The sequence below is a fragment of the Aspergillus neoniger genome (assembly GCF_003184625.1).
Source record: "Aspergillus neoniger CBS 115656 unplaced genomic scaffold BO87scaffold_18, whole genome shotgun sequence".
Classification (NCBI taxonomy): Eukaryota; Fungi; Ascomycota; class Eurotiomycetes; order Eurotiales; family Aspergillaceae; genus Aspergillus; species Aspergillus neoniger.
The window spans coordinates 214,700-230,824 of NW_020291146.1; the positions used below are offsets into that span (position 1 = coordinate 214,700).

The 16,125-nt window shown below is 48.0% G+C and overlaps 4 protein-coding genes across 4 annotated transcripts; 3 read left to right on the forward strand and 1 right to left on the reverse strand.

Moving 5' to 3' along the window:
* Positions 1-656: 656 nt before the first annotated feature.
* On the reverse strand, positions 657-3,233 carry BO87DRAFT_459472 (putative MFS monocarboxylate transporter; the record flags this gene model as incomplete). Its single annotated transcript, XM_025628961.1, has 3 exons — positions 657-1,812; positions 1,869-2,023; positions 2,796-3,233. The coding sequence occupies 3 exons, from the start codon at positions 3,231-3,233 to the stop codon at positions 657-659; spliced, it is 1,749 nt and encodes a 582-aa protein (XP_025479193.1).
* Positions 3,234-7,488: 4,255 nt separating this feature from the next.
* BO87DRAFT_335544 (SMP-30/gluconolactonase/LRE family protein) lies at positions 7,489-8,679 on the forward strand. The gene is made up of 2 exons (XM_025620500.1): positions 7,489-8,224; positions 8,335-8,679. Exons 1-2 carry the CDS (start codon positions 7,500-7,502, stop codon positions 8,639-8,641), a joined length of 1,032 nt encoding a protein of 343 aa, XP_025479194.1. The 5' UTR covers positions 7,489-7,499; the 3' UTR covers positions 8,642-8,679.
* Positions 8,680-9,845: 1,166 nt separating this feature from the next.
* On the forward strand, positions 9,846-11,460 carry BO87DRAFT_436992 (putative feruloyl esterase; the record flags this gene model as incomplete). The annotated part of the gene is made up of 2 exons (XM_025627843.1): positions 9,846-11,054; positions 11,143-11,460. 2 exons carry the CDS (start codon positions 9,846-9,848, stop codon positions 11,458-11,460), a joined length of 1,527 nt encoding a protein of 508 aa, XP_025479195.1.
* Positions 11,461-12,806: 1,346 nt separating this feature from the next.
* On the forward strand, positions 12,807-14,022 carry BO87DRAFT_387149 (uncharacterized protein; the record flags this gene model as incomplete). The annotated part of the gene is made up of 5 exons (XM_025624800.1): positions 12,807-12,941; positions 13,005-13,075; positions 13,415-13,604; positions 13,668-13,848; positions 13,910-14,022. 5 exons carry the CDS (start codon positions 12,807-12,809, stop codon positions 14,020-14,022), a joined length of 690 nt encoding a protein of 229 aa, XP_025479196.1.
* Between the last annotated feature and the right edge of the window lie 2,103 nt (positions 14,023-16,125).

The window sequence follows — 16,125 nt, forward strand, 5'->3', positions numbered from 1 at the left end:
AAACATCACATCTACTCACTGACCGATTGATAGGGGCCCGTCCCATCACACAACAACCAACGCTAACGAGTGGGGGGCCCCGGGCCTGACTCAAATAGTGCCCTGCACACTATGGTATCTTCCCCTGCTACATCCCTACTACTATTATCACTGCAATAAAAGCAAGACTATAGTAAGCTGTGGTGGAGACAGCAACCGGAAACCAGTTTCCTGAAAGCTTGATTTTGCAATCTTCGGAAACTTCATCGGTTGGATAACGTTAATGCCTCGAATTTGTGTTTTCGGGATACGTTAGTCTTGCTACCTACACCTGCATGTGCATCTGCGGGCTATACTAGGATGGTGGTTGGCTTAAGAAAGACAAAGTTCGAGATTAGTATCCTGATAGGGAACAAGTATCAGACATTCGCCACAATGATACCAAAATTTGGTCGACTGATGATGTGATCATGGTGTTGGACAGCAATACATTACTTAAATTCAATGCATATGGATGGACAAGGATACAGAAATGCGATAGATAGCACCGGATAAGTATAGATCCACGACCAGTGAACTCCGATAAAGATAGAGGAGATGGATATTGTTCTATAGGTCAGATTTGAATTATCTCTAATATCACCATTGCATCCAAAGCTCTAACACATGCATCTATGCTACTGCACCTTCCCCACCCCCCTATCCGCCCTAACCACACAAACAACCGGCCAAACCTGCAACACGACCGCCCCAACCATCAAACAACCCGCAAACACCTGCGCACGAACAAAGTCCGCCGTTTCCAAATTCACTAACGCTCCTGCAACGGGCGTGCCCACTAATGACCCGAACGAACTAATCCCCCACATCATGCCCATCCTCGTTCCGAGGAAGTCACTATCGGGGCAGAATGCCTTGTGAGCGACGATAGACGTCGGCGCTGTGACTAGCACCCCGCTCACAAACCCCCAGTAACAGGCCCAAACAATAAATCCGGCTGTGTTTGTCGTCGCGATCCAGGTAAACATGGCTACTGCTGCTGCCGCGACGAAGGTTATTAGGATGAAGATGGGCTTGATGCGGGTGCCCCCTGAGGCAAGGAGGTAGGGGACTGTTCGGCCGAAGGCGGAGGCGCCGTTGGTAATAGAGACGAGGTAGAAGGAGAGGCTGGTGGGGGTGTTGAGGGCGGAGCGGGCGTAAGTGGCGATGTAGAAGATGGGAACGTAGTAAGCGAGCATGACACATGTCATAGATAGGGAAAGGAGCATGAAGGGGAGGTGAGTCAGGGCTTTGAGTTCGATGAGGCTTCTAGTGCGCGTTTTCTTGCCTGGTCGACGGCAGAGGATAGCGCAGGTGATGAGGGCGAGGAAGAGGTTGATGAATGCGATGCAGCGGACGCTCCAGGCGAAGTTGATGATGGGTTGGACTTGGCGGAAGAGGATGGGGAAGATGACGCTGCCGACGCTGGAGCCGATCGAGGCGCAGCCGATAGCGATGGGCCGCCTAGTTGTAAAGTACGATGAGATGACGACCATCGCGGGGATGTAGGTGATGCCGCCGCCTATGCCGACACAGAAGCCCTGTGCGAGGAGGACCTGATAGTATTCTGTTGCTAGGCTGAGCATCATCATTCCGAACACGACTAGGAAGGATCCGGTGAGGATCAGAGGCCGGAGGTATCCTGCATCGACGAGAGGGCCGGTCACCATGCCGACCATCACGATCAGGGTGGCTTGAATACTGCCGATCCAGGAGATCGTGGAGGGTGATTCGTCCGGGAGCAGAACCGTTTGGTAGAATTCTTGGAATGCGCCATAGCAGCTGATGAGGCCCCTGCTGGGGGTTAGGACTGCTTGGGCGTGACTGGTGATGGGGATGTAGGTACGTACCAAGAGTTGACGAAAACACAGAAGCCCGCGAGTACGCTGAGCCAGCCTTCCAGCCCTCCGTCGGGCACTGGTTGCCTCTCTGGACTAGCCTCGGCTGGGGCTTGATGTTCGTTATGCTCGACGGAAAATTCGTCTGGAGCGCCTAGCCCCTCATTCTGTGTGCCCATGTCCGTTGTAATCTAGGTCTATTCTATTCTGTGCATGTAGTCTACAAGGAAGAGATAAAACGTGAAAAGGATACTTGTCAGAAGCCTCAAATGACCAAAATGTCGGGCATAAGCTCGGTTAGATGGCAGAATGGTTCCTACCCCAACTTTCGGTTCCCCGCAACGGCAAATGTGGAGTTGGAGTCGAGATTGGGGGAACCCTTGGCGTCCCAGTCCCTGGAGTGGCAAAGCCCTTTGCCGGGGGTCGCCGGAAGGATAGGGTTGACTATATTCTGGCTTATGTACGTCGAATCCCGTGATACTACTCTAATGGTCGTAGTTGCTAACCAGCGGAGGACTTGGATTTGAACAACGCGAATTACATAGACATTGCGAGATTTAAGATCTAATAATGTCGACACACTAATCGCTCAACCAAAAACGGCATATCGCATCTAGCCAGCCATGTGACAGAAATGCGTGTCCCAACAAAGGATATATAGCATGATGACATCTAAAACAATAGCAAATTGTTGCCAAACTGGGTGTGCATATCCATCCAGCTATTACAGCCTCAATATTATGGCCTCAATCTGCTGCATACGGGGGCGGGCGTGATCGAACAAACCGAGTTCATCTCAACAAGGTCGAATCAATCGGTCCGAATTAGGGTGATTCTCCCTTGACGCTATCATGGTGGGTGACATGAAAGCCTCATTCCTGCATTCATCTTTCAGTGCAAGGTCACAATACAAAAACAATTTCTTTTCGCCAAACTCACCTCATTTTCCCCCCCATCGCGCACAGCAATATCCTCCAGGGTCAGGGCCGGCCTCGTACCGATCGCACGCAAACCCTGAGCACCTTGCTCGACGAGCGAGTCGTAGGTGACCAGGAAAGCATAAACACTATTTATATGGTTTTCATTATCCTCGTTCATGTCCTCCGCCGCAATACTCATAGTGTCACAGGCCATCATCATGCACTGCAATAGGAACTCATCATCTTCTGTATCAATGCCGCGATTTTTAGGCGAAAGCACGATCGTAATCCCTGCGTCTATATATAGCCGGTAATAAATGCCGGTCGCATTGAGACAGAATAAAAAGGAATCTGCGACGCCTTGGTGAAGGTCCCCCGGCCCGAGAATCGTGATGTTGGCAGCTGCAGTGAATTGCACCAATGCAGCTATGAGAGATGGCCAGTGATAAGATCGCATGGTTGGCGTCGAATATGGATTGATAGTGGTGCGAAAATAAGTCAGAAACTAGGCCTGCTCTAGTATCCTTCGATGACCTTTACAAAGGTGCCAGAGGGGAATGCAGCCTGCTAGAATCTCTTGACTCGACACATAAAGCAAGCATTCACTGTGAGATAACACAACAGAGAGATATGACCATGTGGAAATATAAATACTCTACAGACTTGCCAATTGTTGTTCGTTAGGTCTCAAGGCTGGTAGCGATTACATGTTTCGAGAGCGGAGGTTTGCATGGCCCCACCCACAGTTGGTACGAAAACGGGTCAACTGTCATATCTAGATGACTCACTCAAGGTAAATTCAAGTGGGAGCATGCTTACATGAACTACTGGCGCAGAAGCTAAGGAGAGGCCCGGTACGAACCTCTACCGCAAAGGGAGCAGCGTCCACTAGTGGGCGAGTCGATGACCGGCAACTCTAGTCAATCTTCATCGCGCTGGATATTGAACTACAATATCTTTCTCGCGCGCAGTCTGCGGGCTCCTCGCCCATTATACACTAACTCCAACAGGAGCTATCGCCGACCAGCCGGTGTACTAGCTCATAGATAAGGCCACGATGGAGGCTCCTAGTACCCACATCCGCAGTACTTAGAGCCTTAGCAAAGATCGCGACACGTCATCCGACTAGGCAGCATCTGAATACCAGAATGCTTAGCCAGGGCCAGCATAGTTACATTGAAATGCTAGTGCGGCTGACTAACCCATAAGTGGCTAACTAAATTATGTTCACGATTGTCGTCATGTTGGAAGGCCTGCTATTCGCTGTGCAAGGGACTTAATATTGCGAATAACTATAGACGATGAAGATATAATAGGGATTAAATCTTACAATGTTATTCTCACGATCAGATGGTGGGTTTGTCATTAAATCAAGGGTAGGCTCCCCTCACATCCACAACCCTGCCATATGATCTTCCTCCCCAGCCTGTCAAGCGGTGCAAACAAACAAAGCATATATGAAACAATTGATAATTTGAAGGGAACGTAATCTCTGCGGGCTTTAAGCACAGCAACAAAGGCCTTAGAAGGCTTTAGTTGATAAAGGACCGCCAGAAAGACATCTATTGGTTTAAGATTATCAGCGATCGTACAGTTATAAGTTTGCTTGTCAGAATGCTTTGTGGGACTTTTAAAAAGGCCCTCCTTTACAAAAAGCACAGTAAGATCTTTTGGTCATCGTTCAGAAGGCCTTATCGGTATTATGAATCCGAGCTTCACCAGGAACTTACCTTTACAGGCACTTTCAGGTAGTTACCATCGTTGTGGCGGGGAAGAGGTCTATTGGATACACCCCTTGGTATCTTATTCAATGTAAAACTGCCATGATAGCTAAAATTGTCGGGAATCCAAGTTCAAATAGCTTTTCAAGCAAGGCACATCCCACTTGATTTGGGGTCGACGTCAATCCTACCCGCGCTCTTTGTCGGTCGGCTTTCAAGAACCATATCTTCAGCATTTCGACCTTCACTTTGAATTTGTGCTTCCCAGGGATCATCAATTCTTCGGGAAGTACCATCCGTTATCTATGTCAACATGATCACTCAAGTACAACTTTTTTCCAAGCTACCACATCAGGCATTCGATCTTCAAGCAACGAACGCCATTATCTTGGACGGCCTGTGCCTTTTGCTAAAGACAGCACTCGGAATACTGGAATGGTCCGTATATCAAAAAGCAAGCTGGCTTATCGTCAGTCAGTTTCTTTGATGACTTGCCAGTAAGAGAGCACCTAGCGCATACCAAGCGATTGAAATGTAACTACTTAATATATATTTATATGACTGAATAGGCACCTCATTTTCTTCACAACAAACACCATCATACTACATCTTACTATCCCCATCCCATACATCAGGCCGACAAACGAACTCATTCAGAATGCTCGGCGAACTACCTGGCGATGTACTGCAGTGCATCGCAGACTGGCTAGAAGGTGGAGATCTGAACAATCTGGCGAGAACAAGCACTCATTTCTATCAATACATCAACCCCTTCCTGTATCACTGGAACATGCATCATCCTTACCCACAGGCATTGATCTGGGCTGCAAGCAATGCACAAGAGATAACAGCTCGAATGTCACTATCAAAAAAAAAAACACGCCAGAATCATTCACAGCTGCGCAAATTGCTTTATCGACAGCAGCTGAGTTAGGGCATGAGCATATTGTGAGACTCATCCTTTCCACGGAGGGCATCAAGCCTGACGTCAGAGGATCATGGAACGCCCCACTCTACTGCGCAGCGGCGAAAGGGCATGAAGGTGTAGTGAGAATGCTACTCGACTTGAAGGACGTCAACCCCGACCAGGAAGGCGACTGGGGTGATACGCCGTTGCGCGCGGCAGCAGAATCTGGGCACCTAGATGTAGTCAAGTTGCTTCTTGCTACCAAGCGAGTAAATCCGAATTATCAATGCTTTCATGGAAAGACCCCGTTACTCAAAGCAGCAGCAGGAAACCATCAGGAAACGGTGATGTTACTACTTGCGACTGAAGGGGTTGATCCTCATTTACGGGATGGATATGGCGTATCTATCCTGTCGTTGGCGGCAAAACATGGCCATGAAGAGGTGGTTAGAATTCTGCTTGCTACGCAGGGTGTCCATCAAGATTTAAGAGACTTGTACAACGTGAGTCCATTGGCTGAAGCGGCACGTGCTGGAGAAGTAAAAATAGTCACCATGCTGCTCAACACAGGAAGGGTGGACCCTAACTCTTCCTCCAGTACTGGAGAGACCCCACTTTCTCGAGCAGCAGAGCGTGGTGATGCGTCAATCGTCAAGTTACTTATTACTGCAGGTGCAGACACTCATATGGAAAATGATTATGGATCAGGACCACTCCTACGCGCTGCTGGATCCGGAGATTTGGAAACCGTTGAAGCGCTTATAGCTGCAGGTGCGAGTTTTAACACCCAGGATAGCCATGAAGATACAGCACTCATGTATGCTGCGGAATCTGGAAACGTGGAAGTTGTCAAAGCGCTTCTCGCTGCAGGTGCAGAATTCCATATCCGCAATGTAGAAGGAGCAACGCCACTTTTCTGCGCTGTACAGGAAAGAAAATCGGAAATGGTCAAGTTTCTTATTTCTGCGGGTGCAGATGTTAACGTCCTGTTTCAGTTTGGGAGAACAGCCCTCACTATGGCTTGTGGTGGTCAATATAATGCGGGGACAGACGTGGAGAGAGTTGAAGCGCTTATTGCCGCAGGAGCAGCACTTGACACAAGACCAGAGACATGGAAACACAGCCTTTGCAATCGCGACTGTGTGCGGGGCCTTGGAGGTGGTAAACATGCTGATTTCTGCAGGCGCCACGCCTGACATTGCGGACAATGCAGGAGACACTCCTCTGTTAAAGGCGTCAAGATTGGGTGATTCGAAAATGGTAAAGCTTCTACTCAAAGGAGGAGCAAATCCAAGCATTCCCGATGGTAATGGACGAACACCCCTCCACAACATAGCATGGAGGCGTCTCATGGACCAAGTTGAACTGTTCAAAGTCCTTCTTGATGCAGGTGCGAATGTCGATGTGCAAAGCAGGGATGGTTCGACGCCGTTAGCGATGGCATTAGGACACTGTAGTCCGGAGGCGGTGAAACTTTTACTTTCAGCGGGGGCAGACCCAAACCGTGGGCATTATAATGGGCTTCCACCCCTACCATGTGCAGCGGTTCGTGGCGACGTGGAGTTTGTGAGAATACTTCTTGCCGCAGAAGGAATCAATCCGTACTTGCAGGATAAGAATGGGAAGTCAGCGCTGGCGCTAGCCCAAGAAAAAGGTCATACAGCTGTGGCCGAGCTTATAAGGCAGCACATTGAGCGTATGGAGCATGCCCCTTGAAGCTGCTATTGATTATTCTGATTGGTGTTCTTGTTATATACCTATTCTGAGTGGATAAAAATGAAGTTACGCTTTTGTTGAAGTTCCTCGTAAAATCACGGAAGATGTTGTAGTCCTCAGAATAAGATGACAAAATAGTACATTCACACACGCTGATTCCCTACCTGGACCGATTACGGCGATGATCGCCCACAATGTCCCCGCTTCATCCCTTAAAAGCGGAAATTGCTGGCTGCTCAACCTCAACCCCAGCGCAGTTCCTGGCCTAAGATCAGCCGAGAAAACCCCGATATAACTTACTAGTGAGCATATAAAACTCCAAGTCCCCCCACACTTCAACTACTAACATAACATTACTTTCGCCATGGGCACCATCCCAATGGCCCACAACATGTCTGTCACCGGCGTGCAGCCCGAGTTCTCCCAGGCCACCACAGGATTCGAGTACTACGATAGTCGATTCTTAAACATCACAGGCAATGCTCCAAAACTAGAAGTTCTTCTAGAGAACAATGACTTCCCATTTGCCCATGAAGCAAGTGTCTTTATCCCATCAACAGACGAACTATTCATGACTAGCAACATCTTCACGGATCCCCTCACCAACCAGTCAACAATCAAGGTCTCCAAAGTATCCCTTAGCAGCAACCCAGTAACATCAGCAATAATCAATACCACCATTCCTCTTCCCAACGGAGGTATCAACCACGAGTCTGGAATCCTTTTCTGCGGCCAAGGCACGCTCAACCAATCTGGGGGTCTATTCCAAATGTCAATCGACCCACCATATGAATCCGAGCTCCTAATCAGTGGTTTCTACGGTCGGAATTTTAATTCCCTGAATGATGTGGCCGTTCACAGCGATGGCTCTATCTGGTTCACTGATCCCACGTATGGATATGAGCAGGGGATCCGCCCTGCGCCGCAACTGCCAAACCAAGTTTATCGCTATGATCCGAGTACAGGGGATGTGCGCGTCATTTCCGATGGATTTGGTCGTCCGAATGGCATTTCTTTCTCTCCTGATGAGAAAATAGTATACATTACTGATACGGCGTATACGGTTGGTGATGGGACGACGGATCCTACTAAGCCTTCCACTATGTATGTCATTTCCCCTTCCCCACCCTATTGATTACTTATCGTTATCCTTTATGTTCGCAAGTATGGTATACCATCTTACGTTCATGGTTGGCTGATATGGAATCATGCAGCTATGCATTCGACATCACCACCTATCACGGCCAGCCATTCCTGACCAATCGTCGCGTCTTCGCGATGGCAGCAAACGGTATTCCAGATGGAATCAAGACCGATATGGAAGGCAATGTGTACGCTGGCTGCGGGGACGGGGTAAACGTCTGGTCGCCCGGTGGTGTCTTGTTAGGGAAGATTTACATCAAGAGCGGCGTGGCTAATTTTTCCTTTGGCCGCAATGGGCGGATGTTTATTATGAATGAAAACCGGCTGTTGTCTGCGCAGCTCGGGCATTGGGTGAAGGGGTCGATCTTGAAGATTTGAAGGAGTGGGGATGATTTGGTCCTTTTGCTGAGGTGGGGGTGCATGCAGTGTGGTATTATATGTTCGACGGCATTGGGAAAGCATTATCTACTGAGCTGAGGTTTGCTTTGTAATATATCCCGCATGAAGGAGCGCGTCTTTGTGTCCTTAAAAAATGTTGATCACGAAGTCAATGCATAAATTGCAAACCAGAGATGACACTAAGAAAGCAGCAAGGGCTTTATTGGTGGTATTCAAATGTGATATGGTGTGTGTATGATCAAATAATGTTTCGAAATTCACCGATTGTCATTACATCAAATGGTTTTACATTTATGCGTTGAAAGGCAGCGAAGACATGTCTTCAATTATTTAGAGTTTGATCACACTAGACTGTATAGGTCCTTCCTAGGTACATTGTTTCCTCCAGTGCCACATCTAGATATAGCCTTTTTAGCTCTTTGCTCCAGTGCGAAATACTCCCATGTCTCCATATTCGCTTAATCAAGTAGTTGCCGCTGTCTGTGTATTACCATCTGCAGAGCAAGGATTTGCCTTTCCATGTGTGCGCATATGGAATATATCGGCTGAGTATATCATGAATGCTGGTAGGCATAACAAGATCCCGAGCTTCAGGTACTCAGCGTCCATTAGAATAGTCTATGTCGGGCAAATGATGTAGGCACTTATAGGATGCGCATATGAGGTCGGAGATAAAAACTGGACGCAATGCATGGATGGTATATCATAGGCAGCAAAGACAGGGGCGCTGCCTTGGTGAGATTGACGTGAGACCAGAAACTTTAGGTATTTGCCAACATAGGTCGGACATTCGTAAACCAAGCGCAACTACAGGAATCAATGTGATATGGTCAGGGATTCCAGAATGCCAAGAAGCCCAAATCCTTGAGTACTCTGTGGCACGAGCACAGGGCAAATCAGTTCGGCATCCAGGGTTCAGAGAACAAAGTGGAGCCGGCATGTTATTGTTCATCCCGAGTACGAACATCCTATTCGGGAAGAGCCACTCGGCCGTCGCCCGACTTGGGCTCCACCATCCCTAAACCCCCTGCCCAAATCGATGTCATTAAGGTTGGAATGATATGGGTTACCCAGTCCAGGCTGAAAAGCTGGGTATAAAAGGAAGGATGAATCGGAGGATTGCAGTCTGCGACACTCATTTCATTTCATACACTCGTTCCTGGCTCACATTCCTTTAGCGGCCATGTCAAACTTTTCCATTTGCTCGCCTGCAGCCATTCAGACCCCGGTCGTGTACGGGGCTGAGATCATTTCTCTTTCTACATCTTGGGTCACCAATTACACCGATTACATTCCGTACACGTTCAACTACAATGGAGGTACTGTTGAACTCGAAAATGCCAAGTTCTGCAACATTACCGTGAAATATACCCATCCCGGCTATGAGGATAATATCACTGTCGAGACCTGGCTTCCCGAACCGGCCAACTGGAACGGCCGCCTTCAAGCAACAGGAGGTGGCGGATGGGCTGCTGGCCGGTTTGTGCTGTCCGAATTCTTCATGGGAGGTGCACTTGGGGAAGGATTTGCTGCCACCACCACCGATGCTGGACTGGGCAAGGATACTACAGGACCTCGTGAATGGGCGCTCACCAGTCCGGGCAATGTCGATTGGGTTGCAGTGGAAAATTTCGGATCCCGGGCCTACCATGACCAAGCCATCATTGGAAAGAGCCTGGTGAACAGCTTCTACGGTCGTGCTCCTGACTATTCCTACTGGAGCGGTTGCTCACAAGGAGGCCGGCAGGGAATGATGATCGCTGAGCGCTATCCCACTGCATACGATGGTATTGCTGCCTCAGCTCCCGCACAATCCTTCACCAAGTTTACTTCCTCGCTGTACTATGCTCTTTTCATGCGCATCTGGCACAACTTAAACCCTCTCGTCTGCGAACTGGGCTTCCTGACACACGAGGCTATTACCTACTGTGATCCCCTTGATGGAGTGGTAGATGGACTTATCTCGAACATGACCGCTTGTAACTACGATCCCTATACCGCCGTGAACAAAACATTCACCTGTGACTCCTTGAACCGCACTATCGCACTGAGTCAGGGTGCCGCAGTCATCATTGATGCTGCCTGGTCGGGCGCGCAGACCACTGACGGCCACCAGCTCTGGTATGGCTACAACCCGGGGTCCGACATTGGTAGTACCTTTGGTGCTCAACCGGGATTCAACAGCTCATCGTTCGCCACCGTGAATGATGAATGGTTCAATCTCTTCGTCGCTAAGAATATCAGTTTCGATACCATGGGTTTGAGCCACGAGGGGTACCAGGAGTTTTTCAACCTCATCACTTCGGAATATGGTAGCGCCTGGAACGCAGACGACGCGAACTTGCATGCCTTCAAGAACAATGGAGGCAAGCTCCTGACCTACCACGGCATGGTATGTCTTTTGCCCTTCCTCTCCCACCTTCCCCCGGTTTGCCAAAACCTGACAGCAGTAACTAACCCATCACGCTTTTACCAAACAGGCCGATCCCAGCATCCCCACCAAAGGTACAGAATATCTCTACAACAAGGCTCGGGCGCTCTTCCCGGATATTCATGACTTCTGGCGCTTTTTCGAGTCGCCGGGTCTCGGTCACTGCGCCGGCGGCCTCAGTGGCCAGCCCACCACGGTCATGAAGGCTCTCCAGCGTTGGGTCGAAAATGGCACAGCCCCGGACACATTGCCTGTAGAATACCCGTCGCTCGGAAATGGTCTCCATCGCAACTTGTGCCCCTATCCTTCCCAGATTGAATACGTTGGCGGCAATATTTCTTTGGCTGAAAGCTTCCGTTGCACCTAAGTGATGCGGAAGATGCTACGTTGTGTCTCTGATTAGCTACGATTAGCCTTTCGGATTCTTACATTCCTTCACCGGCAGGGATATATTTCTTCTTCGTGTACTGTGCGCTTAATCACATTCCAATTGTATCTAGCTTATGTATTATATCGATATTGTCTTTTGCAAGCCAGTGTTCGGATCTGAAAGTAAAAGCCATGACAAGGGAAAAAATATAGAAGCAGAACTGTGCCTTTTCTCGAAATATCGTGATCCCAACATAAAGAAGCCGGTTAAGGTGCCCGACAGTCCGGGTCAAGAACGTGTTCAGAGATTTATCTCCGTCAACTAACGCAGACAGTACGACAGCACCAATAGGGGGTCTCGGATTCGAGACGAGGTCCGAAGAATAATGCGCTTCTTTTTTTCCACTTTGTTCGAATATCACTAGCTTGATATATTGTACGCAAAAAGAGGGTCACGAATAGAAGTTCTCTTGAGCAATTAGTCCAAAATTTGCCGTAATATTGAACGACAATCTCTCTACGGAACCCTGTCAGCAGAATTTTCATCTAGATGTTTTGTGTCTTCCCAATCAAGGTCAACGGGTGAGTGGGATGGCATCACGTGGTAGAAGTTTTGACTTTTAATGCCAGCCCCGGTGGACCCTGATAAATGGTTTGACTCACAGGGCTGAAATTCAGGGTCTATGAAATACAAATGAATTCTTGCATCAAGCCAATCAGTAAAGCTGCCTATAAAGCTGTGGGTCTTATTACTTGGTGGATACAACGGGCTGACCAATTCGATTGAGCTGGCTCCCAGGACTCAGCTTCTTTTATGAGGTGGAGTAGGTGATTTTTTCCCCGATTGGTGATGTTTTTTGGCTTCAGGTACTTGGCTCAATTTTCATCCCTTTCCGAGGCTTGTATGTTCCTCCTATGTTTATCCGTAGACAACACGACTTTTCACCTTGGATTTCCACGTCTTGCAGTTCTGTATGGCATGCATAGAAGAGATCCATGAATCCTTAGCAAGTCGTGAATGTTGTCTTATGGCACGAGCTGAGACAGACTGCGCCCTACTATGTGTTTGTTACATAACCATGAATATCAGCCCAGGAGGCGTTCGATCTCGTAGAAGATCGCTAGTTGCGACTAGATCCTCACCATGGGTTTCATAGTGGATCTGCTGTGGAGTTGATGGCTCCATGCAGGTGAAAGATACTCAATAACGCTTTCCTGCTCTATGGCACTAATATCGCTATCATAGTTCTGCAGACCCAGGGGTACTACACATATAAAAGGTTCTCCTCGCCATAGAACTCCACGCTCTGCATAATATTCTGATCAGACTCTCAAGGGAACAAGATGAACCTCTTCGATTTTATTCTCATGCCTTTCAGCAAAGCGCATACTTCAGAACCAAAAAGCCATGTCTGGGATCCAGAGACTGTGACCATGCAGAAACCAACTGCTCCTGAACCTCCCAGCACAAAGACTTCGGTATGATACATTCGTGAACAACTCTCTCGACCATAGCGTCAAGGATACTGACCAGCAGCAAAGACAGCGGCCCCAGAATCATCAGATCTGAACTTGCGAGGGGGTGGTGAAGCAGGAGAAGTTTGCTGTGGAGTGTAGGTTTACCCTTGGTGAGTCTTATTTCTTCGCTCCGCCATAGTTTGTATCCTAACTCTTTTAGATGCTGTGGACTCATGTGTTTTGAGCGTTGCTGTGGGGGCGAATAATAACGTTCATGCGAATAGTTTGTGCGAGCCGGCAGATAAATTTTGCGTTAAGTAGATATTGGTCGATGCTTCCATACAGGATTGCCTTGTTCCGCAAGGGACTTAATGTAATATAATTCAATTCAAGATGAACTCACATCTTTGTGTGGCCCGTATAGTAGCTGATGCAGACATGCGAACTATGACTTTTATTTTTTATTTTCTTTTTTAATCAAATGCGTGGCGTAGAAGCAGAGGTTGGAGCCTGACAGAAATGGGGCCGAGTGAAGGCCTTGCTAGTAGGGCTGAATCCGAAAAGGGTGGCGACTCTCACCCTAGAACCCTGCAGTCCCACATATGCCCACCACAACAAGGCTCATTCAACTTTTCCTGTCGAAATACGGAATCAGAGATTCCGCAGGTCCAGACCCTGAAAGAAGTACATCAGTGATCGAATATCTAGAAAGATATTTACTGCTGTGGTCTTGATATTATTGCACAGCAATATTACCGCACACAACATGACCTGGTACTCGACTCCCTAGGCGACTTTTTGTCTAAACAGGTGCATGAGGCTTGTGTCTCACTGTATCTGGTCCAGAGTCTTTCGACTCCTATCAGAGCACAAATCTCGACTGAGCCAAGCGCCCCACGTCAACGTGCGCATAATGATAGTGGGTCAGGTTCGTTTTCCGAAGCTTTAATTTTGCCTAGATTTCCCTTTGCTTTATACGGATTTCGCAGTTCGTATTCGTGTTGATATGTATATGTCTCAGAATGGTATTGGGATAATATATACCAGTATCAGCATTGATAACTACGTAGTTGCAAATAGCAAATCACGGATATTCGCGTGATATGTATTTTTGTGACTCGTAAATAATATTTGAATCATGAACACTGAAATAATGGGTGCCCAGGAAGGCGTATACCCAAACCCCAATATGGGACAATTCATTTAAAATGTCACACTACACAGACCTTTTCGGTGGCCACATCTTATTTCCCGATGATTGCCATCTCAGAATACGGCCTGCAGAGTTATATCGTCCAGTATAAATGACGCTAAATATATTTATCTTCCAATGTCCTTTGATATTTGTGATCTGCTTGGTATGTCCACGGATTAGCTCTAGGAGCCAGTATATCTCAACAGAGGAATTCCTGAAAACTGAAGCTCGGCCACCACTTTGACAGAAACCACGTAACATCCTCTTCGACAGATGTTTCCGCACAGATATACGGATGATCAACGACGGGCGACAATTTATCCCCGCAACAGAAGAGACCCTTCTTCAGATAGTGTCTCATTTATAGCAGTGCGGTCCTCTTTATGCTTCTCAATCAATTCTAAAACGTGCTGGGCTATCTACAGTGGGTCAGATCGTGGATGTTGGGCGTTCTGGTGGGCGCGGCGCGAAGTAGGTTGATCCAGGCAAGCATAATGATTGGGGCAACACAACATTATTTGCAGCAATCCCAGGCATCTCGAGATGATGAGCGACTACCTGCCATGGAGTGGGTGTGTCCAGGTCATCAATTGGCTGGGGAGAGACCTCGGTGGGGAAACAGCATATTGTTCGACATAACCTACAACAGTTATTCGTGTGATAATGAACCTTTTTCACTAGTATGACTCGGGAGAAAGTGCAAAGCTTTTTCCTCATGGGTAAATACCTACAAAATGGCGAACCCTGGTGTAACGTGGACCTGGGCTTGGGGCCGGTCGCACGATGACTTCCGTGCCGTGATGCGTGACGGACAGGCTGAGAGATTAGGAAGCGGATTATGTCCGTATACGTGAAATCGATGGAGCCAAAGCCTCCGCGGTCCGCATAGGGAAGAGATTACTGAAGATAACACAGACAAACTCGTCCTCATGCAGTACGCGACGAGGCATAAGAGGACTCAGGACTCAGGGTGATAAGGCGTCGTTATTTATCATGCGGGTGGGTCTAAAAATAGGGATGACCTTCAGTCAGGACTACGTAGTGGTATTCAGACCCACACGCAATCAAATTCATACCGGAAAACGTTCTCGAAAATGAGCAATCTATTTGGTAGATATAGTTGAAGTCCACCAATATAGCCAGCGCAGGTATGTTGATGTTGCTACAGGCATTAATTTACGCTCATCTGAATTAGTGATTCATCTCGATTGCTGGCGTCCAGCCTCATCAGCAAGTGCCATGCACTCCTAATATCGACGCTTCATTCGCTCACCTCCATGAAGCTGGATATGGAGCAGTGGATCCCCACATGTGAACTTTTGCAAACGTAATGATAAGAAGAACTAAGGACCGCCTCCTCCATCCTTGGGTTTTATGATATGGTCACTTTGTGATGGCATCTGAACCAGAGGGCAAGCAGTAGGACAGAGGTAGGATACCTTTCACCTGTGGTGTCTGGTGGCACTTTGATAAGGTCACGAGCTTAACTGGTTTCTGAGCTGTCCTATGCCGAGAAGTTATTATGGTTACAAAGCCATCTAGGCCATATACGGAGCCCTTGGCACTGTTGTGAATTATACGTATAATGTTTGCTGAATTGACAACGTCAAGTTGATATTTCAACACAACTCAACAGTGACTCGCTTATAGGCCACCAAACGTGAATTTGGATTGCTATATGGAGAGTCATGAACCAGTGGCTTTCCTGCAGCTGCAGATTTGCCAGCATCCTCGAGTAAATTAAGAAGGTACGGTCGTCCGCCGGCGCACGCTGGGCGAGGGGACCATTTAGGTAATCCAGTCCGACTGGAGATGAGTATCCCCGAAACGCTATTTAGTGAGAGCTTTTATCTATGATCATAGGCCGAGATTTCTGCTAGGAAAAACGGAGCACGTCTCCCGTCAAGTCAACTCAACATCGGGTGGTACTAAATTATGATACTTCTCAGTGTATTTTCCAGCGATGGTTTTGCTGCGCAAGGGGCAATGATCTCAAACAGCGGGGCTAAA